At 32.3% G+C, this 23,411-nt stretch overlaps 2 protein-coding genes across 2 annotated transcripts; one reads left to right on the top strand and one right to left on the bottom strand.

Annotated features, from left to right (window-relative positions):
- Positions 1 to 9,422: 9,422 nt before the first annotated feature.
- Positions 9,423 to 12,955, bottom strand: LOC106643074 (uncharacterized). Its single transcript, XM_089589105.1, has 4 exons — positions 12,864 to 12,955; positions 11,742 to 11,820; positions 9,683 to 10,984; positions 9,423 to 9,635 (listed from the first exon to the last, which is right to left on the bottom strand). Exons 2-4 carry the CDS (start codon positions 11,754 to 11,756, stop codon positions 9,423 to 9,425), a joined length of 1,530 nt encoding a protein of 509 aa, XP_089445231.1. The 5' UTR covers positions 11,757 to 11,820; positions 12,864 to 12,955.
- A 7,362-nt stretch (positions 12,956 to 20,317) lies between these two features.
- LOC106643078 (ess-2 splicing factor homolog) lies at positions 20,318 to 22,524 on the top strand. The gene is made up of 2 exons (XM_014358054.2): positions 20,318 to 21,747; positions 22,028 to 22,524. The coding sequence occupies exons 1-2, from the start codon at positions 20,564 to 20,566 to the stop codon at positions 22,317 to 22,319; spliced, it is 1,476 nt and encodes a 491-aa protein (XP_014213540.2). The 5' UTR covers positions 20,318 to 20,563; the 3' UTR covers positions 22,320 to 22,524.
- Positions 22,525 to 23,411: the final 887 nt, after the last annotated feature.

The raw sequence follows: 23,411 nt of genomic DNA, 5'->3' as shown, positions 1-23,411 counted from the left end.
CTCGGCTGTACACCCACTACGCGACACCTATACCGCGGGGGTGAGGCGGTCTTTTCGGCACTTGCGAGCGACGATCGTTAGTACATCGCTTTTTACGATGTAGCCAAGCGAGAGCGCGAGTGGGAATGCCGGAAAGGGAGGAAGAGAGGGAGGCTTGGCGAGCCTTTGTTTCTGGGAAGGATGATTCCGCGGCGGAGTTTAATTTTACGAGCTCGGCGGGCCATCAGCACCATCGGTTTCTGCGGGAAAGGGCTTTTTTTGGTGGTTCCTTTATTTTTTTTTTTTTTTTTTTTTTCTTACGCTGCTGCCATGAGATTTTTTACGACGGATGACGGCTGTGTGTGTGTGTGCGAGTGCACCGGGTTTTTCGCGGATATACAAGCTTGCGATTTGTCTGCGTCAAGAGGACTCCTCGTCGTGCGAATTTCTTGACAACCACGTCCGATGATGCATTTACGTTTTCAAGATCACAGCTTATTATGATTTTTTAGTAGTTGGAACGGAATATTAGGTTTTGTGGTTGCTCTTATTCATATGGAGGAAGCTTTGTATATAATGGGCGCAAAATTTTATGCTGATTCCCTTTTGCCTTATGATTGAAGGACACGTTTTTTTCAATTTCTTTTAATCGTGGGATGCTCACAATTCTCATCGCCAATGAAAAAAATGTTGTTTTAATTGCTTTTTTTGCGATTTTTCCTGAAGAAAATTTCCTAACTTTATGTTGTCATATCTCTTCTTTTTGTGTATTTTTGTCTGTATGCATACATTGATTTCTTCATTCCTTCGTCTGTATGTATCTTTGTGACTGACAATGTATTTTTATGTCAACCCCTGTGTTATTGTCTCTGTGTCGCACAAGTCTCTGTTTGTGCAGTTTTTGTCTATATACGTGCCTTTTTTACATAAATCTTCGTATGAGTGACCATGTTTATCTATTTGTTTCTTTCATATATCTGTCTTTATACCTTTTCCTCTATTGTTTTACCTTTTTTACTCTTCACATCTGCATTTTTTTTTATTGCAATTTGATTTTTGCGTTTTAAACAACCTGTTGGAGCAAACTAACGAAAATGTGTTAACAATTTTATATCTGTTCCAGGATTGGTCGACGTAAAATTTTTTCATGATCACCAACACTTTTCAAGTTTATAACGAAGATTTTTTTTTTTTTTTTCTTAAGAAAACTGTTGAAAGTTGCATGGATTCCATCCGTACTTTTGAATTTTATTCTGTTTTTTATGTTAGGCCACATAAATTTTCAATACAAAGTTTACAGTTAATAAAGTTTGTAAGCTGTGACTTTCAATTTTTAAATACCCCCAGACCACTCATTGAAACTTAAAAAACTCTCTTGAACACGTGCTTTTTTTTTAAAGAAGAATTGATGATTCGAGTGATTTTTACCAATAACATTTGAATATTTTTTAATCATTGTAAAGAGAATCGAAAATTATAAAAGCATCACTGAGTATGGGACAAAAAATAATTACTTTTACAAAAAGTTAACATGAATAAAAAATGTGTCGATCACGACCTTTCATTGTGCTGATAAAAATTTAAATAACCAAGTAATTCTCTATCCATCTATAATTTACATTCAATTACACTGAGGAAAATTAAAAATATGTGTCTAAATAAGTAAAAATGTACGATGTCTACTTTGGTGACTCGAATCAATCAGAAAGATTTCGCCGAGGACTCTCGAAAGATGATCCATTTGTCGATACGACCGCAGAAAAAATTATTTCATACTCTCGCATAAACAACATATTATATGCTAAACCACAAGATCCCGTAGAATCGAAATTAATCACCAAGAAGCGCAGCTGTTTCTTTTGTTTCCAATTAGGCAAACAGCTCGTCAGCGAGGCACGTCGAACACTCGTCCGACTCGTATAGGCGCGAAAACTGCCCATCGCGCAAGTGTCAAACAGCAAGGCCGCGCTGCACCTATACACACGGAAGGAAGAGCGCGTCGGCTCGCTAATGAAGCAGCAAGCGGGGCGCGACCGAGGCGATAAATCTGCCTAATTTTCCCGGCGTCGGCTCGTTCGTCGCAGATCAAAGCCCGACAAATTAATCGCGTGGCGCTTACGGGCTCCCTGGGCTGGAGTGTGCGTGTGTGGCAACAAAAATCCTCCAGCAAGCGACGACGAAATATGTATTACGCGCGTGTAAGGCTTTCCACTCCTCGTCGCCTTTGGCGCGTGTGTACGAGCATAATAACGAAGGCTTCGACTGAGCACGTAGCATTGACTAATTGGTCGCCTGCGTGTCGAGCCCTCTCTGTCCCGAAACTTTTTTTTTTTTTTCCTATACTTTTTGTCGTTTCGTCTCGGTCTGGGGGATCAGGGGCGCTGGCGCTTGTGCGACATTTTTCGTTTTCATTAAAATTTTTGCCAAATGATGGGTCTCTCGCATTGGGTTTTTCTAGCAATCGTAAATACCGCGATGGAGAGATATGAGGGAACAGTAGACTAGTTAACAAATATCGATGTTTGGGCTTTTTGTGATAAAAGTGTTTACTCCTTTGTTTGTACTCTGTTGTTGCGATGGATTATATTTATTTTTAAACGTATTATTATTACGTGACTGCAAAACATACAATGTGAAACATATACAGTTATGAGGGGTATAAGATAGTGTTTTTTATTGAATTTTATCGTACGGCTTTTATGGTTTCTTAATAAAAAAAAGTGTACATTTATGGGATATTTCATATAAAGTCAGACAATCGAAAAAAATACTCGTCGAAACTTGTGCCAATCGATAGTCCTTCATGAGAAAACTATACTTTACTTTTTTCGAATTTTTTGACCCACTCAAAAGTCGTCATTCACAATCACAAGCTTAAAGTTTTTTCTATGACATAATTTTTTCGAACTCTCTCGTTAAAAAAACTAAAAAAAAAAAAAAATCATAAATAGGGTATGTTTTGGTATATTTTTTTTAACGTAGAAAAGTATAAAAATATTTTTTTTAATTTTTGAGACTACATTATTTCTTTTTTAACATTTTGAAGCTTAAAAATTTTTTTGAACAGAAAACGATCCATTTCATTTATCTTTTTTTCAAACTCCATGAAGGGTGTGGTTGCTATACGTTTTTGCCTGAATTACATATATTGTTTTTTTCATCGAGGGCGGAAAACGGTAGTCTCACTTGTCACCTTAGGTGAAAAGAAATTTTTTTTTAATAAGTTCAAATATTCTTTTTGTAAACAATTTTATTTAAAATTTTTACTTTAATTTTCGAGATTCGTTTTCCATTATATACAAGCAAAAATCATTATTTTGATACTGTATGTTTTTCAACATATTTATTACTGTCGTAAAAATTTTTACGAATAAACCATACAATAATATTTAATAAAGAAGTAAATCAGTCTTATCTAATATTTTTTTTTTTAATTTCAAAAATATAACTGGATTAATTAATTAAAAAATTAGGATGATAAGTTATTAGTTGGTTGGTTTTCACTCTACGGTCAGTGATAAATAGTTGTTTTTTGGAACATTAGTTATGATAAGTAATAAACAAAGAATTTCTGTAACTTTCTTAAGCAAATCATAAAAAATCATTAATCTAAACTTTACTCATTTGTTATTAGCGAAGGTTACGTGTTCATTTTGACTAAAAAACAAGAAGAGTTATCTCAAGTGTTGTCGATTAAGAAATTGAAATTTTAATCCAAACTATGGTAAAAATGTTACAATTTTCGCTTAATTTTAAATCTATAAGACATTTTATGTTTGAAATTATATAAAAATTTGGACTACAGCACTATTAACATTACATGAAAAGTTTTTAGTAAATATTTACTTTTGCAATTCACTTAACAAGTTTAATAATTAAAAAAATTTTCAAATGTAACGTTAATTAAAGTTTATTATATTTAAGCCATTCATAAGATATTGAATTCTCGATTTATAATGTTTTTCCTTTGTAGATTGAGGGTAAATGTTTCAATAATAGAATGAACCTTAAACATTAAAAAAAAAAAAAATTCTAATTACTATAGTCAAAGAGTATTCAAAGTGTCTTTTCATGTGTTATTTGGATAAATACTTGAAATTTGCAGTTTTTCCAATGGGACATATCCCCCCTCGTATGTATATATTTATGTACAAAATGTATACGCATGATGCATCCGTAAATAAAATTTAAAAACTAAGCATCGATTAAAAATTAACGCAAGGCATGAAACCATTCTACCCCTCAAAATTTCTATTTTCATCTTATCAGAGTAAAATATGAGAAGCCAGCAATCTAAATGTAGCAGTCCCAAACTCGTACATACTCTTCCCAAGTTTTCCGTACTGCTATACCAACTACTACCTATATTATACGCTCTGCTATACAGCCTTTCATATATACACATGTACCTATTCTCGTGTCAGCTGTAAATCTGTCATCGACTGCCCACGAATAGTACTATGAGTTCCTATGTAAGTATATTACATGTGTGAGAAACACGCGCCGCAAAATCTCTCCCCTCCTGCATTACTATTTGATGGTACACCCACGAATATGGGCACATAATTCAATACATGTAAATGTTTTTTTTTTTTTTTTTATGAAGTGTTTATTTTTATGCTACACAAATTTGTAAGGGTACATTTGAAGGGGCCGTTTGGCAGACCCAGGGGTAAGTGTAGAAAGAGGAGGACAAAAGGGGGAACGTAAGGGTTAGTTGGTTTTAACAAACACAATTTGTTTTGCTAACAATAGTTATTTTATGTCAATTTTTAAATCTTAGTTTATACATACACGTATAAACATGCATACACGTTTGAGTTAAGCGGAATCACGGATGCAATAAAAGCGTCGTCGGTAGGATCGCATTTGTACTGTTTTCGCGGGCATTTTAATTTCAGAAATCGACAAACAACTTACATTCCACGAATCGTCCGTAAGGGCCATAGTCGTAGCAGAAATTATGATAGCATTTCGCACGAAATACTTGATTAGATAAATAACCGGGGGCGAGTTTGTAAAAATACGAGGATGCTTCTCCGGAGTGGTGAGACGTATGTTTATATATAACGTAAGTAATAGAAGAGCGTGGCTTCCTTGGAGAAAGGGAAACCGGAAACTCCCGCTGTGCAACTATATATTATGCTATTATGCATGTGAGCCTGCCATGATGTATACCTATATGCGGTCGTGATACCCTCTTTCGCTGGTGACATTGGACCATTGAATGCTTTGCTGATTTTTAGACTTACGTTTTAATACAAATAAGTAAAACTGTGCGATAAAACCACATGACCAAACTATGTGTAACCATTTTTGTCATAAATACACTTTCAAATGTCACGGGGTTTTCAAAAAAACATATGGTTTTTGAAAAATTCATACACTGTGTTTTTGCTTGAAATAACATATGATTCTTAGATATCATGTAACATCTATACATTTTTTCTTTTTAACAACTTATACGGTAGTTTTTTGGTAAATTGTCAAACCCATAATTACTTTACGGTGTTTTACAAATCACATAGTTTTTGAAAAGCAAAAAATGTGAGTTAAAAACTACATGGTTTTGCTATGAAGCTTAACTAAATAGTTTTAATTCTTAATAATAATGTTAATAATGATTGTTGATAATTTTAACAGTTAATAGTATTTATAAGCCAGTTATATTTGTACAAGAAAACAGCAGTCATTAATGACAAAAAATAACCATATAATAATATGATTTTGCGGTAACTGAGAAACTAATGATCTAACACTGCTAGTCACTTATACAGAATAAGGACACGAAAATATACGATGACTTTGTAGTTATCAAAAAAATGCAGTGAACAAAATTTTTTTGAAAGAATAGTCAATTTAAAAAAAATAATTTTTCACACGTACAATTATTTTATCCTCCTATATTTAATAGTTAAATATGTGGTGTATTCCACGTAACCCCCTACTACCCCCCCAAAAGATCCTCCACCGACCGTCCACTGTCCCCCACAAATTAAGGTAAAGTTCATCTTATTTCTACGTTATTTAAACCCAATAAATATTAGATCGAACCACTGCCCCTCCATATGATTTTTCTTACCCCCCCCCCCCACTGCCCCCTACCCGATTTTTCTACTGTTTCAATGTACTTCCATTGTCGACGTAGAATGGATAAAAAGGATGCATAATAAACATGCCTGTACTAAACATATGTACTAAAGATAGTTTTAGTAATAATACAGAGGCGCTCTTTGGAATGAGTTTGTTATTAGTAAAAATGTTTTCCTATAATATAAGGTATTAAGCAAAAAAAAATTCAAAATTTCACCTATTTATTTAAAGTGCTAATATTGCCAATGCGTTTTTGAAACTACGGAAAAATTAGAAATTCATTAAAAAAAACATAACAACAAATTTTTTGAATGTACTGTATGCAATATAATTATAAAAAAAAAAACATTACGTACGCCACGTAAGACAGCATGCGTACGGTAAAATTATGCGTTGGCTTATCTGCGACCAAAAATTTAAAAGAAATGAAAAAGCATTCATTTAAATATACTTCCAAAAGAAGAAGCAGTATAAGTACAAAAGGCTTCTTAAATTTAGAAACCGTTGACTTTCCCACCGATATTTTAGATTACAAGAAAAAAATGAGTGCCATTACACCTCTTTTTCATCTGTAAACTATCATTAAAATTTTTTTGTAGCAGCTGATGAAAATTTCCATCAATATTAACCATTTCAACTTCTTACTACTGACGAACAAAAAAATGATAAGTCATTCAATTTTTAATTATGTCATCAGATGTAGTATTGTCTTACGAATCGATAAATATAAATTACTCACTCTCAACGAAAATGTCATACTTTTTACCTGTTTTTTTTTTTTCGTGATACGGTAGATTTGGCAAAATTACATAAAATCTTGATTAAAGATAAAAGCTGCCCAGAAATGATGAATTTCCAATATAGCTAGTGACACCTTATTAATTGTCCAACATTAAAAACATTTTGTTCTAAAATTTTTGTCACAAAAATTCAACATTTTACAAACGTCGGTGATTGTTTTTCAATTTTAATTAATACGTGGCTGGATATGGACTGGAAAATTTTTCTCTGCGCTGGCACACGCATACCCACCGTCGGAACTACGTAAAGTTCCCAGCCCTACGTTTCGCGCATGCAAACCTGTGAAACGAATAATAAAAAATCTGACATGAAAGAGGGAGAGCCCGGCTCAAAGTGCAAGCAAAAGCCCGAAACGATTCCGCGATATGGGCGCAACGACAGATTTACGCTTTCCATGCCTCCACGGCGAGGGCCATTCGTGGGCTCCCTTCCTCCCACTCCCACGGAGCACAGATTGCTCCCCCCCCCACCTTCTTGTTTCCCGCACTTTTAATCCCTCTGTCGTTCTCTCCTTTATTATCTTTCTCTGGCTCCGCTTCGGTCGCGTTTTTCTCTCGTTACGTGCCTCCTCTTCCCTGGATGGATGTACCAGCTGGGGCTCTCGGGTCTTCTTGCGCTCATCAGATCGCACCTCTCGCGCTCTGTTTACCCTTTTTCCGTCTCTTGCTCAACCTCTTTTTTTCCCTTGCTCTGTTTTCGGCGTGCGTTACTTTTCTTTTGTTTATTTACTTTTTTTTTTTTTTTTTTTTTTTTTCTTGTTTTCAAAGTTCAAGCACCTTGGACTCTTGCATTTGATGAACCGATTTCGTTATACATAGCTTCGAGGTGGTGAAAAGCACAACGAACTCTTTCATCCGAAAAAAATGGCTACAAAGAGTAAGCTGCAAATGTTTTATGAGGTCAAAAAAATTTTTTTTTTTTTTACAGAAAATGTTCTTTAAAGTTAATACATTTTTTAGTTTTCCATGTGTGTATGCCGACAAAAAAAATATTCAAACTTCAAGATTTATCATTAGTAACGGTTGATACAATGAATGCTGTTGAAAAGTGCGTCTGACTTGGGGAAAAAATTCTCAAGTAAAGTTCTTACCCTAAATCTAATTTTGCCATGTTTTGGATAGTTTTTTCAATGCAAACTCGCAGAGGAAGCTTCCGATCGGTTGAGGGGTTTTGTTAAAAACGCATGAAAAATATTTTATAACTATTTTAGTCATTATATTACGATTTCATGGGATACAAAAATTTAACATACAAATGAGAGTACTTTATTTCATGCCTATTGTTCTCTGTTTTTTTTTGAATTGTTTTCCTACCCCGAGCGTTTTGGAGGGGCTGGTGTGCCCTCGGTAGGAAAAATAGCAAAAATGCTTCGCAGGTCCCTTGGGCCGCAAAATAGCCCCAGAGACGATGGCACTTATCCGACGAAAACTACTATTTTTCCTTTTAGTGAAGGATTTCCAAATGTAAATAATCAATAATAACAAAGTTTGCCTCTCGCTTTCATAGCTAAAACTTGATTAGACAATAGTTGACTAAAGTGAAAAAAATGTATTCACATATCCCATGAGGTCTACTCGGACCAGCCTCATATAAGGTGAAAAATTTGATTGACATCGAAAATAAACGGTTTATTAGTGGTTACAATACTTGCTCCAACAAAAACGTAAGGTATACCCACGCATACACCGTTTCTTAAAAGATTTCCGGCGTGCGTAAATGTAACTAAATAACGTAAGAGAGCGATGTTATCATAAAAAATGATTGTACTCATAAACTGCATCTTGAACGTGAAATTTCTGGTATAGATTGATTGTAGTAATGACATTTTAGTCTGGCTGGTACATCTAACTTTCATAAGTTTAATAAATTTAATAAAATGGAATAAAACTTATCTGATTGTTTCGACGTATTTTATGATAAATCAGGATGAAACAAAAATGTTATTTAAATTTCTTAAGTAACACTTATCGTACTTTATTACATAGACCATATGCAATTAGACAAAACCTCATACAGTTATCAGATAAATGGTGGAAATGCACACATTGAACCGTATATCCATTGTCCTATCAGGTCTTCTTGAGTATAATAGGGCGTGTAATACATTAAGAAAATATTTTGGGCTTATATTGTTACATAAAGTAAAAAAAATATAAATTATTACTGAACTTTCTTTTATTTCTTGGCATGATATAATTCATTTGATAAATGTTTTGGAGAGTCTGATCAATAACATAAAGAAGGTTATTATTTTAAAACCTTTACGTATTTTAGAACAATTATTTATTTATTTCATTGAATATTTTTATCAGTTACACAAGTATTAACTCTTACAGAACCCGTAAAAAATGTGATACATTTACCATTTTTAAATATATTATCAATATTTCTTCCTCCCATAGCGTCTCCGTTGTTTACAAGTGCATTATCAATTTTTGTACAATTTTCGACGGCTATTTCAGCTACTACTGTAGAATTCATGTCACTTTCCATTGGTTTTTTTTTTTTTTATTGAAGGACATAATATTAGCAGATATTCTCATGGCATTTTAAACATGAAAGCGGTGGTCAATATTCTCAGCACCTTCATTTTGTTCAACATTAAAATGACTGGTCGCCAACCCAATATCACTCCTAAAAGCATTATTGGCTTGGATATCAGCCATTTTTGTAGCATCTATACATTCTCGATATAATAATTTCCAGTTAATGAGGTGATATACGGGTTTTCTACTGCTACTTTCAAATTTGGGCTTAAGTACCTATTAATTTGTGTTTATGGATTTTGCAAAAAACTATGCTGACCAACCATACCAGCATTACCTCGAATGAATCGATTCGTTCCATCAGCATATGGATGTGATTTCCCGTTAACGCCACTATGCAGATTTGACATGTAATTGCCATTGTTGCCAACTTGCCCATTACCGTAAGCAGATGCTCTGGGTCTTAAATTAAAACCAACTCCAAAATTTACGCTCCTCGGTGACAAAATAACACGTCCCATGCCATTTTTCGCCAGAGGTTCGGTCCTTTCTCCAGCATCAATACTTTTTTGATGTTCCTGTCCATCAACTGAGGGAATGTTCCTTTTTCCTACCGTTCTTCCATAATTCATTTCGTGGTCCCAAGTATTTTTCAAAGGACCATACTGATCAACCGTACCAACATTACCCTTGTATCTATCAGCATATGGATGTGAATTTCCGTAAACGCCAAAATTTTTATGCTGATCCGACATGTAATTGCCATTGTTGCCAACTTGCCCATTACCGTAAGCAGATGCTTTGGATCTTAGATTAAAAGCAGCTCCCAAATTTGCGCTCCTCCGTGACCTAATAACATTTCCCATGCCATTTTTCGCCAGAGGTTCGGTCCTTTCTCCAGCATCAAAAACATCTTTGTGCCGATTGATTCCGTAAGCATGTGGATGTAAATTCTCGTCAACTCCAAAACTTCTAAGCTGGTTTGCGTCGTAATTGCCATTGATACCAACTCGCCCATTACCGTTAGCAGATGCTCTGGATTGAAAGTTAAAATCAGCTCCCAAATGTGCGCCCATCCCTGACCCCATAACATTTGCCAAGCCATTGTTGGCTCGATTTGTAGAAGGATTATAATGGTTAACTGTGTCACCATGTCTAGTATACTCTGGATTCGACTGTCCGTTGGCAGATGGTTTAAAATGATCATCAAGGCCCAAACCAGTTTGGATATCTTGATTCGAAAGTTGTTTACCATCAACACCAAACTTTACATTATTATTGACGGATCCCTTGGATTCTACATTGGTTTTTGGCCCTCTATTAATATGCATTAGATCCCTTTCTACTTGGAGCCTAGCTTCCTCCCTAGTCATACGTCTGGGTTGTGACATGGAATTTTTACCTTGATTCAAACCATTGTTGTTATTTATTCCAGGTTTTGATTCAGTTGTAGCATCGTTTTTTGCCTCAGCTTTGTTCAAGGCGAATTCATGTGAGTTTGTATTACCACCATTGTTGAAAAAATTTTTATTGCTTGAATCAGATTCACTATACGAGCCAGTGGAGAAATCGTTGGCTTGACTGCGACTACCAGTAATACCGATGGAAACCAAAATTATGAGTACCTGAAATTTTTTTTTACATATTTCAATACTTCATGTATTTGCTTTCTAAATTTTCCGTGCCTACTTTAAAAATATATAAAAGTCTACAGATCGTGAATAATAAATGAAAAAACGATTAAAAAGTTATGTATTTCGTGAGATGATTGGCTAAAGTAAGGCATCGCATTTTGAAATTCTTCAATAAAAAACATTTGTTATGTACAGCATATAGCTATGCGTCCGTGTACCCCTTCTGGGCCCGAAAAGGTAGGGAAATAGAGAAGAGAAGCTATAGGAGAGGAAGAGCGAAGCAAAGGACAGATAAGTAGTTCGGGAGATTAGCGAGAGACACGCGTTCCTTTCCACACAGATAAGAAGTTCTAATAATGTGACTTAACCACGAGCTGTGCCATTATTTGTTCACGAATCGAGAAACCCACGAAACACATTACTCTCCAAAATTAATTCATGGAAAACAATGTATTACTATGATATATTCTTGTGGAAAATGCGTCACAATTTTTTATAAAAATGTGTGATGCCAACAAGTGTTTTAAAAAATTTAGAGATATTATCCATGCTGTTAACAATTTTTAATAACCATTTAACAATATACATTTGACGTACAATTTTAACTAAAAATTTGATTTTTAAAAAATATTTCAAACTTTCTCCAAATCCGTGATTTTTTAAAAAACATTCGATTTTGTAACATTATTTTTTTACAAAGTAGCTATAAGGATATAGTAAATTTAAAGCAATTTTTAATTAAACTTACTAGTGCGTTATTCATGTTGTTGAGGGCGAATCTTGAACAGACTGCAGTTACCGGGCTTTTTGACTTTGTATTCTTATACCTGTCGAAAGCAATCATTAATTGAAATCCTACTATCTGAGAATCCCGTCGTTTTAAGAATTGTCGCATGATGAAATTGATGGAAATTTCGTTTTACAAAAAAAAAACAAAAATTTTGCACCATCGATATATATTAAAAAAATTTTTTTCTATTTAAAAATAATTATTACATTTTGAATAAAATCAAAAAAGTATTTCTTATATTTAAAAAAATAAAATTGAAACATGTTTTTTCTAGCTTCAAAAATGTGTGAACTGAAAAAAACCTTTTTGAATTATAAAATTGCATCGAAGATGGTTCTTTGGAAAAACCGATAGTTATTACTGTTTAATTAATGAAGTTTACCATGCAAAGTTTTATTTAATTGACTATACAAATTTTTTATCGTAAGTGCAATTGCTTTCACTGTTTGCAGAATAAAAATTACTGTCTAGCGTGGTATAAAAATATGGTTTCCAAAAGTAAAAAAACAATCAACATTCCTGAGGTAGCAACAACGAGTCGATTTAATTTTTTAACATCATTTTTTTGTTATTACAATAATAAATCCTTCCATAAGTTTATTACGGTGGTTTAATCCTTTAAGTAACTTTAAAAAATTTCCTGATATCATGGAGTCTTTTAATTTTAATTATTTAACTACTTTATTGATTCTTTCAGCAACGTAATAAAAGTTTTTGTAAATTTTTTTCGTGTTCAAAATTTTTAATAAATTTATTACGTAGTTAAATAATTATATGATGATAACAACGTTCCGTAAGAAAATAATAACACTTCAAGTTTCTAAATTCAAATAATGAGCTGCATAATTTTATTAATTTATGTGATAATAGAGGCAAAAAAGTATTTTTTAAGTTTTAATATATTTGTGGTACAAAGTGGTTGTGTTAAGAAACTAAATAGAGGACCTTCTAGATTATTCTGCATTACAAAGTAGGATTTAACTAACATTGGAACGAAAATGGCAGATAAATATGCCTTTTTAACACAATTAATAAATAGCTGTAATTTTAGTACAAAATTACTGAAACTCAACGACTTGCCTTTTCGTAAAAACTTTGTGAATTCTTAATTCAGCAAAAACAACTCAGTTTGAAGGTTCAATGAAAACTTTATCCACATGGACTATTGTGAATTGGACTAATCTACTTATAGGTCTTTACATAACATATTGTCATGTACAGATAACTAAATTTTATTTGCATCCCAACGTATACGACTTACTGAGGTTTAATAAAGATTACCTAAACCACGAATGGCAAAGATAAAAAAAATTTTTTTGTAGTCTCTAAATCGTGACCCTCAAGAATGCCATGTGTATTTAAAATATTAAAATGCTTACTGCGTAGTTACGTACTTCTTTTTTATGACACCAGTAAATTTTATTGACAAATTAAATTGGACTTTAGGTTTGACCTTAGTAATTTAACACACGAAAAAATTCGTGATTTTTTGATTGTAGCTTAGAAAAAAATTTGTTATTTTCAATAAACTAAAATAAGACTCAATTAGTTTGCATATGAAATCTTGTAAAAAAAATGCATAGCATAATAGGTTTTGCATTTTTTAACTAATAATTTTTTGTACGATGCCCTGAAACAAAAAAAAATTTATTTTTAAGACCCATTCATACATCTTATACCAATTTGAAGTTGTCAAATTATCGATATACATATCAATCCTTGTTAGAAATAAAATTGAACAAAATAAAAATATTTAATAGTTTGGACTAGATTAACACAATACAAATATTTAATTGTAATGATTTTACAGCATAATCTAATAAAACTAATCTTATTAAGTATGATTATGTATTATAGTTTTTTGTTTAGACATTCTCCTATTTCCATTAAACATTGTTTCGAATATACGGAATATTACTAGTAGAATTCACACGATTGAATCAACAAAACTCTTATGGACTCTGCAAAATTTATTTTCTAGTATGAAAAAGTTCGACTTAGTAACTCAGTAGCGTACGAAAAAACATACTGCAAATAGTGAAAGAAAGGACTTTAGATACATGTTTTTGGTTCATGCAAACAAGTTAAAAAAAGTTTACCCTGTCATTTTTTATTGTTAAAACTATAATGTAATCGCTTGAAATCTTTGAAGTTAATGAGCAGTAATACAATGAAGGTAATTTAGTGAACGTAGCATTGGAAAAAAAAGTATTGATAATTGTTAAGAATAATAGTAACCATATAGAATTTTCCTGACATGATTGTTAGAACCAATAAAAAAGTAGCTCCAAAAAAAAACTTTCATCAGAAAACTATGAACTGGAAATTCGGAACTAAGTTCAAAATCCTTTCACCAACAAAAGCAACACAAACAGTCGTCAGATGAACCCTCAACCATCAAAGAAGCCTCTACATTCAGTTCTGGCAAATAAGCAAACTTTGCTGGAAAGCCAAAGTGAGAAAAAAAAGCCTATAATAAGCTTGGATTGATCATAGGGCTGGCTATCACATCTCCAAGCAACGAAAAAATCCTAAATTATTTCCTGCTTTTCCTACCCTTCTTTCCCCTTTTTTCAATGCTTATAACCCTACATCCGTATACATCCACACGTTTTTACAGGCATTCGAGCGATGCAGCTTTCGTATTCGGTCATCGTCTGTCTTCACGGGAATCGTTCTTTTTCCTCTTGCGAACGACTCTACCCACGACGATGGACGTCTTCCTTCCACGCTGTTTTTTTTTTTTTTTTGTTTTTCTTCAAATGGCTTCTTTGGTTTTCTTTTTCTATATGTGTCTTTATTTTGTTGCAGGTCTATTATTGCTTTAGAAGTATTCAGTGAGCACAGGACTTATGTATGTCGATATTATCTTCTGTGTTGTATTGAAAATTAAAACAGTATCAAGGCACCACATAAGTATTTTTAATAAAGATGAGATTAAGATAAACAAATTAAAAAAGTCATTTTTACAAACTTATTATTTTCATGGAACTTACAAGTTCAAAACATATGTTACACGTGGATAGCCAAATACGAATTTTTTGTACAATGTAATATTTCATGTTGCACCCTTCATTCGAATTTCACCGATATTATTAGTGCCTTGTACATTAAAATAATATGAGGTAATAAGGACAAGTATCATCAACATTTTATTAAATAAATTTGGTTTTCTACTGTTTCTATGGAACAGATATCTATAGAGATCATTTAAGTAAACAGTACAACAAAAAGTAGCGTGATTCTAAGACGTCATTTATATAAGTTATCAGCTTAAATATTAATCGTTCTTATGATTATTCTTGTATTTAAATATTTTTTAATAGAAATTATTATATTAAAAAATGTGCAATGTTTAAAAAATGTTTATCTCTTATTTTAATAAAAAATTATTCACATTTTTACGGTTAATTGTTGAAATTCAATACATTGATATTTTCAAAAAGTATAAGTTTGAATTTTAAAATCAATATAAAGAATAGAAATTGCATAAAAAAGGCATATGAGTTATGATATTTTTGTTTAAAATGTATCTAAACAGTACTTATTAAATTTAATGAAATGAGTTGTTTGAAACTTTATACATTTACTGAAATTTAATAAATTGAGTATTAAAAATTTTTTGTGTCTTATTAAAATTTCAGTTACAAAATTATAAAATTTGTTTTAAATTATAATAATAAATGTTGTAATATTAAATTATTTTAAGCAACTAAATTATAAAACTTAAGGTACCAGTGTTTCTTAAATATCTTTTAAATTCAAAAATTCTGTGTAAATGATAATTCATTCTACAAGTCTTTAAAAATTTCAATACTTTTTTGAGCAATAATAATTTAATTTGAATAAGTAACTATTAAATACTTTTCAAAAACATTTGTCTTTCTTTTAGCTTCATGAATAAAATTTTATACATTTGCAGAAAAATTGTTTTTGATTTTTACTTAATAATAAAAATAAGGTGTATGAATATCCATAATGAGTATCGGAATCGTTATATTTTTATTTTTTAATGTACTATCTTGAGATAACGAAAAAAATTGTACATAATGGTGTATGAATATTGATATTGTATGAAGGCAATTTATCAATTGTGGTTATAAATAATCTAAATTTAGTGTTGATATTTTATTTTGAGTCAGAAAGTTGATATATTCACTATTATTTGATTTTGTAGGTTTTTCTAAATTTGTATGTTGCTGAGAAGTATACCCTTACTTTAGTAATTTTTGTATAAAACCTTGTGATACAAATCAGATTTTACATTCTCACCAATGAATTTTCATTTATTTTTACATAAAAGTACGGCTAGAATTTGTAAATATTTAAAATAAATATTCGAATTTTAATACTTTTATTTATCTTTTTGTTGCCATACAGCGGTAAGAAACTTTTATCAACTGATTTATTACAATTAATAAGATTTTTATAGAATTTAATAAAAACATACATGACGTTTACAACTTCTTTTGTCCTAAATATTTCAAGTTTTAAATTATTTAAATTAATGTGACTTGTCTGTGAAAATGTTGTTACAATTTAATATTTTTCTACCAGTGTAAATTTACGGTTAATAATAAAATTTCGATTTGATTCACTATTTTTTTCAATTTGATCAATTTCAAAATTTTGTTTTTTTGTTTTTTGATATTCTTTAATAGAAACTCTTAGAAATAACATTCTCTTAAAAAAAATTTATTTGCATGGTAATATTTATCATTTTATTTCATAAAAACAGTTTACTTGTCCGATTAAGTTATACATACATGAAAACAATTTTATCAAAAGAACCAAAATTTTTTTCTATAAAATAATCATAGTCTATAATCACGTCCTATAACAACATTCTCAACAGCTTTGAAAAAATAAACTATTTTCTCAGATCCACTGCTTTTTGAGCCATACACGTAATAATAGACATATCATCATTTACCAAGACGAAAACCCTATATTAACTGCAAATAAGCCAGAAATTCTTATTTTCACACTGCCAAAAATGCATGAAAGCACATCCAATCGACTTTTAACTTCGCAAGTAAAAGTTTGACTTTGCAAGTATGAAATGAAAATCAAAAGAAAATTCAAACGGAACACAGTCGGCAGGCCCATCTTATCTCATCGCTGAATTCCTCATTACGTCTGTCGTCGCTCGCACGCTTCTATAGACACACCTCTTTGACCCCACCCTTTTCTCCCCAGTTTTCTTCTCATCTTTCTTGGGCTCTTCGTTATAGCCTCCAAGCTGTTTTCTCTATACCAACTGGTACTTGGTAATGCCTTACTTTTGTCTCTTTCTCGCTCCCTCTGTCGCGGTCTTTCTTTTATGAATGCTTGTTCTTTTTACGTTGCGTCGCGAGCCTCCCATTTTGTTCCTTTGATTTTCACGAAAATTTTTTTCCAAGCTTAAAAAAAAATAATAATAATACTTATTCAACTTACATGACATATTTCTATCTTGAAACTACTAAAGGAAATAAAGAAATCCGTATTGAAAATGAATACGGAGACAAATAAGTCAAAAGCTATCGTCTCGAACTTTTTCTCGAGGATGCAGATTTGATGTAGCAACTTGGAATAAAAGTACAAGTGTAATACGAAGAAAAAAAAGGTTCCAACTGTCAGGATCATCAAATACGTATTATTATGGTACTTTTATTTCTATTAAAACGAATACATTTTTTGTAAAAACATTTAAAAATAGTCAATTTGCATTAAAACAAAACTAAACTCGGCTTCGCCTCGGGCGTTTATTCACGTGAAATCCAAGACATTCTTAACTTCGCACACTAGGTGCGTAATATACTTTTCCACACACTTTTTCCGTACACTATGCGGGAAAATCGATTTTCGACACGAGAAATAGTGCGGAAAACACTTATTTTCCGCACGCTATTGCGAAAAAAATTATTAGAAGACGTTTTGATTAAACGGTCTTGCATTTTTTGTGCTTACAATTTTACCAGTGATGATATTTTTAAATATTCCGTGACGAAAATATTGTAAGGAAGATTTAAAAACACCCTGCATGTATATGGTTTCATCTAAGTTTTGGTAGGGATTTGTCACGTTAAATGCCATTTTTTTGAAAATGGATGAGGCAAATCATTTTATTGATGAATTTTTATGAATATATTTATTATTTTTAAGCTTTTGGAGACCACAAATTTTACAAATGTTAAAAAAAATTAGTTTCTATTCTTCAATATAAGTTGAAAGTATTTCAGTATATTACAGACAATATACTATGTAAAAAAATTGCTGATTGATCATTAATTTGTACGTATTGTGAATGGCTAGAGGCCACCAATCTCTTTAAATATTGTTAAAATGTGTACTTGACAGGAAATTTAGTTGACATTTCCAAATACTTAGAGATTAATAATTAGATTTTATTTCCACCCAGTCGGAGTAGAAATTTTTTTTCTGCTGTTTATAACAGAAGTTCTCGGCTACGTAACAGATTATTACAACATTCTTACGCTTTGAAATTTTAAGTGTTGAAACAACAAAAAGTCATGACTAACTCTAGGTCATTAAAATTACGTTAACTAATTTTAATTGTAAGAATTCGTACGAGTGTAAAAAAAAAAAGTGGTAGTTGTACACGAGTAAAGAATGTTGCAAAAATTCTAGCTTTTGGATTAAACCAATACAGATTAAATAGTGGGAAAAAATGGTTTACCAATTTTTTAAATCAACACTTATGCGTTATACTTATAGAACTATTAAAATATAAGGTTCCGACTGCAACTTTAATTCGAGCTGGTTGGAGCTCTCTACCTTGAAACGTTGACACCTAATATAGCTGTAGCTGTTTTAGTATATGTTCAAATGTTGAAAAATTTATAATATTCTAATGATGTTGAAAGCTAATTTTTTCTACTCTAACATAACTTTTCTGTGAATATTATCAATATATTTTTTTCTGAGAGTTGCTTATACCAAGAAAAGTAGCTCTCCACGCGACTCATAAAATTGCCTTTACAAAGAAGCTTTTAGAATTGTTCAAAAATAATTAAAATAACATTTACAATCCAATGGATAATGTGAGCACGAGAATGTTGGTGCGTGACTTTGTTTTGGTAGCAAGATAGTTTTACGCTCGTAATTTCAGCAAAGCTTGAAATAATGTTAACTTTTTAGTAATGAAACAGAAAATGCAGAGCTAGTAACTACCCCTTGTCCATTAAATGTGATGAGTCCTAATGTGGGTGAAATTTGTTTATTAATACAAAAATCTAATGTAGAAAATACTAATCTGAAGTTTCTTCATTAGCGATATCCACAAATCGCAAGAAAAATATTTTCTTTACCATTTTACTACATAGTAATACTAAAATAGAAAAACATTTGAGATACTTGGTTGAAACAAGAGAAAAATTAATTAATGATACACAACAAATATATAAAAAACAAATTGAACGATAGTTCAGCTCCAGATAAGAATCGGGATTTTATGGAAAAAAAAGGATTTCTAATAAGTGATTAGAAGCCCAGAAACAGCTCGTGTCATAGAGTTGGAAAGCAAAATTGAAAAAAATAAATATATAATGTGGAAATTAAGGGGGTTGTATCACAACGGTAAAAAATTTAAAAATCCCTTTAAAAAATGTATATGAACTAAAAATAATTTACGGATACAGGCAGGTATAGGAAAACGGTTCATTTCTTATTTTCTAATTTGTTTCTCGTTTTTTTACTAATTGGTAACTTAGTGCATTGTAATTTGTAATAAAAGGCTACATGACGTATAGTAACATCTTTTGAAAAATAAACATATCAATAATAAATTTATAAAAAAATGGATTCATCAGCTTTATATTATAATATAACCTCCTTACTACATATCACTTGTTTCTTAGAACTTCTTACACTCGATAATTTTGCAAGTCTCAAATAAAAAATTTTGATTATATAAATGTAGACTTGACAGAAATAGATACACTATGTTATAGATCTGGATGAAATAAATCTTGCATAAATATTCTAAAAAACAGAGTAGTGTAAAACTGAAATTCGTACTAAAAATTTAAAAATTTACAAAATACATCTATTTTCTCCTACTCTTCACAATATACTCTGAAAATTTGTATTCTACGTCATCTCTTCGGGACACTCATCAAAAAATATTTTCATAACATTTTATATTAATGATATGATTAAACAAACATTTTTTTTTTTAATTTTGCCTCACTACTCGGTAACATAAACTTTTAGAACTCCTCAAAAAACACAAAAAGTAAATTCAAATGAATGAGCTATAAAGTAAATTTTTTTTAAATTTTTAGTCCACTTAACGATTTTCCATTATCGTAGGCGTTCTAATCATCAGTAATCTTTTCTGCAAAATTTGAGTGTTGGTAATAAAACGAGTTTATCTGAAATTCCGAATTTCTTGAGTTTTCAAATTTCGCGCTCAAAGTTGTGAACACAGCTTGATATTTACTGATTGGCCAAGCAGTCGACGTACGCTTTGGGTCTGCAGCAGATTGTAGTAGCCCCCTAAACGACTCATCATCTAATGTCACCATAGAACAGCGCAAGGTTAAGTTGACGTTTCCAGAAAAATTCGTTTTTGTCGATTCTCAAGTTTATTCAACAGTTTTTACTACGTACTGTGGCTCCTGTATTAAAAAAATGATCGATTGAAGCGTGAGTGGCAACCATAGCTACCTATACCCGTGCAATGTCGCGTACAAAACTTCCTCCAGCTCGAACGTCGTGACATTGCCCAGCTTCTGCAATATTGGGACTATCTTTAGAAACAGCAACGAAAAACCATGTTTTCCCCGTTGACGTTGAGCTCGCCGTCGATGAGCTCGCCAGGATCAGTGGCCCTGGAGACGGCCAAAAGCCTGAAGGACCAGGTGACGTTCAAAGTGCCAACGGCTCCAGCGAAGAGGAGCAGAGCCAGGGTCCTCGACGAGGAGAGCTACATCGAGAAGGTGGGCGAGATCATACAGAGGGACTTTTTCCCCGACTTGGAGAAGCTCAAGGCGCAGACCGAGTACATCGAGGCTCAGGAGCACAATGACATCAAGAAGATGAGACAGCTGTACGAGAAGTACAGCTTTGGGCGACCGCGACCCGAGAGGCTGCCCAGTCCTGCGACGTTCGAGACTCCCGTCAGTAAAGGAAACGTGGAAGAGGACGAAGAATCTGTGGCTGCCGATGCTGCGAGTGAAGCCAAGCAGGACAAGAGCGAGGAAAGGAAGGTTGGGCTCGATGAGTTTTTGAGCAACAATACCAGCGAGGACAACGCTAGCTTCGAGGACATATTGGTGGAAAGTGACAAGAAACACAGGCTCAAGTATGCTTGGCTCTACAAGCCAGAGTCGGAGCCACAGCTCGCTATAGAGAACAGTAAGCTTTTGGCTATCGAAAATGGGAGTGCAAAGAGGCCATTTGCCATAGACACTTGGAGTTACAAAAATAAGAACTACATAATGTATATACCCGATGGAGTCGAGTTGACTTCGGAGGAGAAAATCGAATTTGCCAAGAGGAGGCAGGAGGTTGTGCATTCTAATACAAGGTTGAAAATTAATCCTTTCAACGAGCAGCAGAATAAGGAAACCATCAGTGAACTAGCAAAGATACAGTCCAAGACGAATGATGGAAAGATAGGCATAGATGGCAAGGAAATACTAAAAAATGAGACGCCAAACGTAAATGGGTATACTTTTGTGGCAACACCAAGTCTGAGTCCGAGTCCAATGCCTAGTCCCATGCCCGAGGATATATTAGGTAGTCCTATCATGACTTGGGGTTTCATTGATGGAACTCCATTTAGACTGGATGGTGGTGATACTCCTGTGGTGCATGTGAGTCAAGGTCCTTCTTTTAGAATGGCAGAACCGCCCAAAAGAGAAAAAATTGCTCTGCAATTGGCAGAAAAAGCTGGAGAAAGAAATCGAGACAAAAAAATGAAAGCTTTGAATGCTGCAAGGAGATCTCTGGCAACGTAAGTTACATGCTTAACTAATTGTTATCAGTTATAATATCATATTGATTCTTCTTGATGTTTTCTTATGAATTTTTACACACTTAGAGAATAAAAGTAGAACCAAATGTATTAATGTATGTTAAGTTACTGAAACGTTAAAATTTAAACTTTAACTCTCAATTATATTTATTTGTACATGGTTTATCATTCATTGTTATATAGGTTTGATTTTTACATTAAAAACATTACTTAATCATCATTCTGTAAAAATATATTTATGATTCCTTATCTGTTACAGGCCTTCACCATCGCCAAGATCAACAATTGATCGCTTGAATACTATGTCACCAGCTGCAAGAAGATTCGCGACACAGAAGCTACGAGTAACCGTCAGCCCATCACCAAACAGATCACCATCCGTGAGAACACCTTTGTTGGGAGTCAGGACGCCTAACACGCCGAGGTCTGGTACATCTTGTATGAAAATTGGTGGGAATGATATTGGCTTGAAACCACAAATGCCTATATTGACTGACAACCTACTGAAATTACCTCAGAGGCAAAGAGCCGCTGATTTCTTTAACGATTAACTTTAATGATAAGAAAAACTTGTTCGTTATATTTTGAGAAAACTTAAAAAAGTGATTATGCTTGTTAACTGTACAAAAAGTATTTTTTTAAATGAAATTTGTAAATATAGATCTTGTGCTAAGTGTTGAATGTAAATTATTAGTACACGTAGTATAAGTTATTCATACATAAGGAGATTGTATCATACACTTTATTTTTCTTTCAACTAAGAATATACATTAAAATTACAACTCAAAAGTATAGTGTCTTTATTTAAAATAGTTCATTACAAAAAAAAAAACGTGTTTGTTCTATAATTATTTTTGAAATAGTTTTTTAGATTAACTGTTTCACTAAAACAGTGAAATTTTTATAAATTTGTAATGTAATTTAATTGTATGAAATTAAATTAATTATTAATAATATATTTTTAAATATAGTATGCCACTGGTATTCCAAAGCATCACTGCTTAACTGGACTGCCTTATATTTTTACTAGAGAAAAAAACGTAATCATAGGTGAATAATCGTTGTTTGTGTTTAACAAATTTTAAATTTGATCCAAAAGTAATCTAAGAGATACTATTTTTACCGACTGCTATCGATTCAGACTATTTTCAATAACTTTTATGTCAACTCATGTTGAAATTTGACATACCTTTTTTGTTGATGAATTGAATTGAATGTTGTAGGTATTCATTTTACAACAAGTTATGATTACAATAATCGTATTGCTTGATAGCATAGTATTTCAATGTAATTTCCTCCAGTAAAGATTTTTATTGCAGATAACACAAAGTGTCGATTTATTTATCTACTACATAAACACTAACTTGAGTGGTTTATTTATTCATACACTTTATTGTGAATTGGTATAATGTATACCTTTGCACGCATAAGGGACTTTTTAGATTACAAATCCACCGTATTCATATACAGAGATCATCGTTAAATATATTTTATATAATCGTTTTTCACGCATAAAATTATCACCATTACATTTTTGTACAGAGTTTAATTTATTTATACAGTAAGGTATGCCATTCATAAACAGCTCGCGGAGCCAAGTCTTTGTTTTACAAGGATATTTTTCTCGTTGAACACAGCTGTGA

Source organism: Copidosoma floridanum, unplaced genomic scaffold (assembly GCF_036245765.1).
Source record: "Copidosoma floridanum isolate Cflo_tuat_1 unplaced genomic scaffold, Cflo_Japanese_pri ptg000007l, whole genome shotgun sequence".
NCBI classification, from domain to species: Eukaryota; Metazoa; Arthropoda; class Insecta; order Hymenoptera; family Encyrtidae; genus Copidosoma; species Copidosoma floridanum.
Note: the sequence above shows the minus strand (reverse complement) of the source record. Positions and strands in the feature narration are given on the sequence as shown.

Coding starts and splice junctions, on each gene's coding strand:
- LOC106643074 (XM_089589105.1), bottom strand. Junction 9,636..9,682: donor TTCGAGGTAATGCTGGTATG/GTTGGTCAGCAT, acceptor ACAAATTAATAG/GTACTTAAGCCCAAATTTGA.
- LOC106643078 (XM_014358054.2), top strand. CDS start 20,564: ATGTTTTCCCCGTTGACGTTGAGCTCGCCGTCGATGAGCTCGCCAGGA. Junction 21,748..22,027: donor GCAAGGAGATCTCTGGCAAC/GTAAGTTACATG, acceptor TATCTGTTACAG/GCCTTCACCATCGCCAAGAT.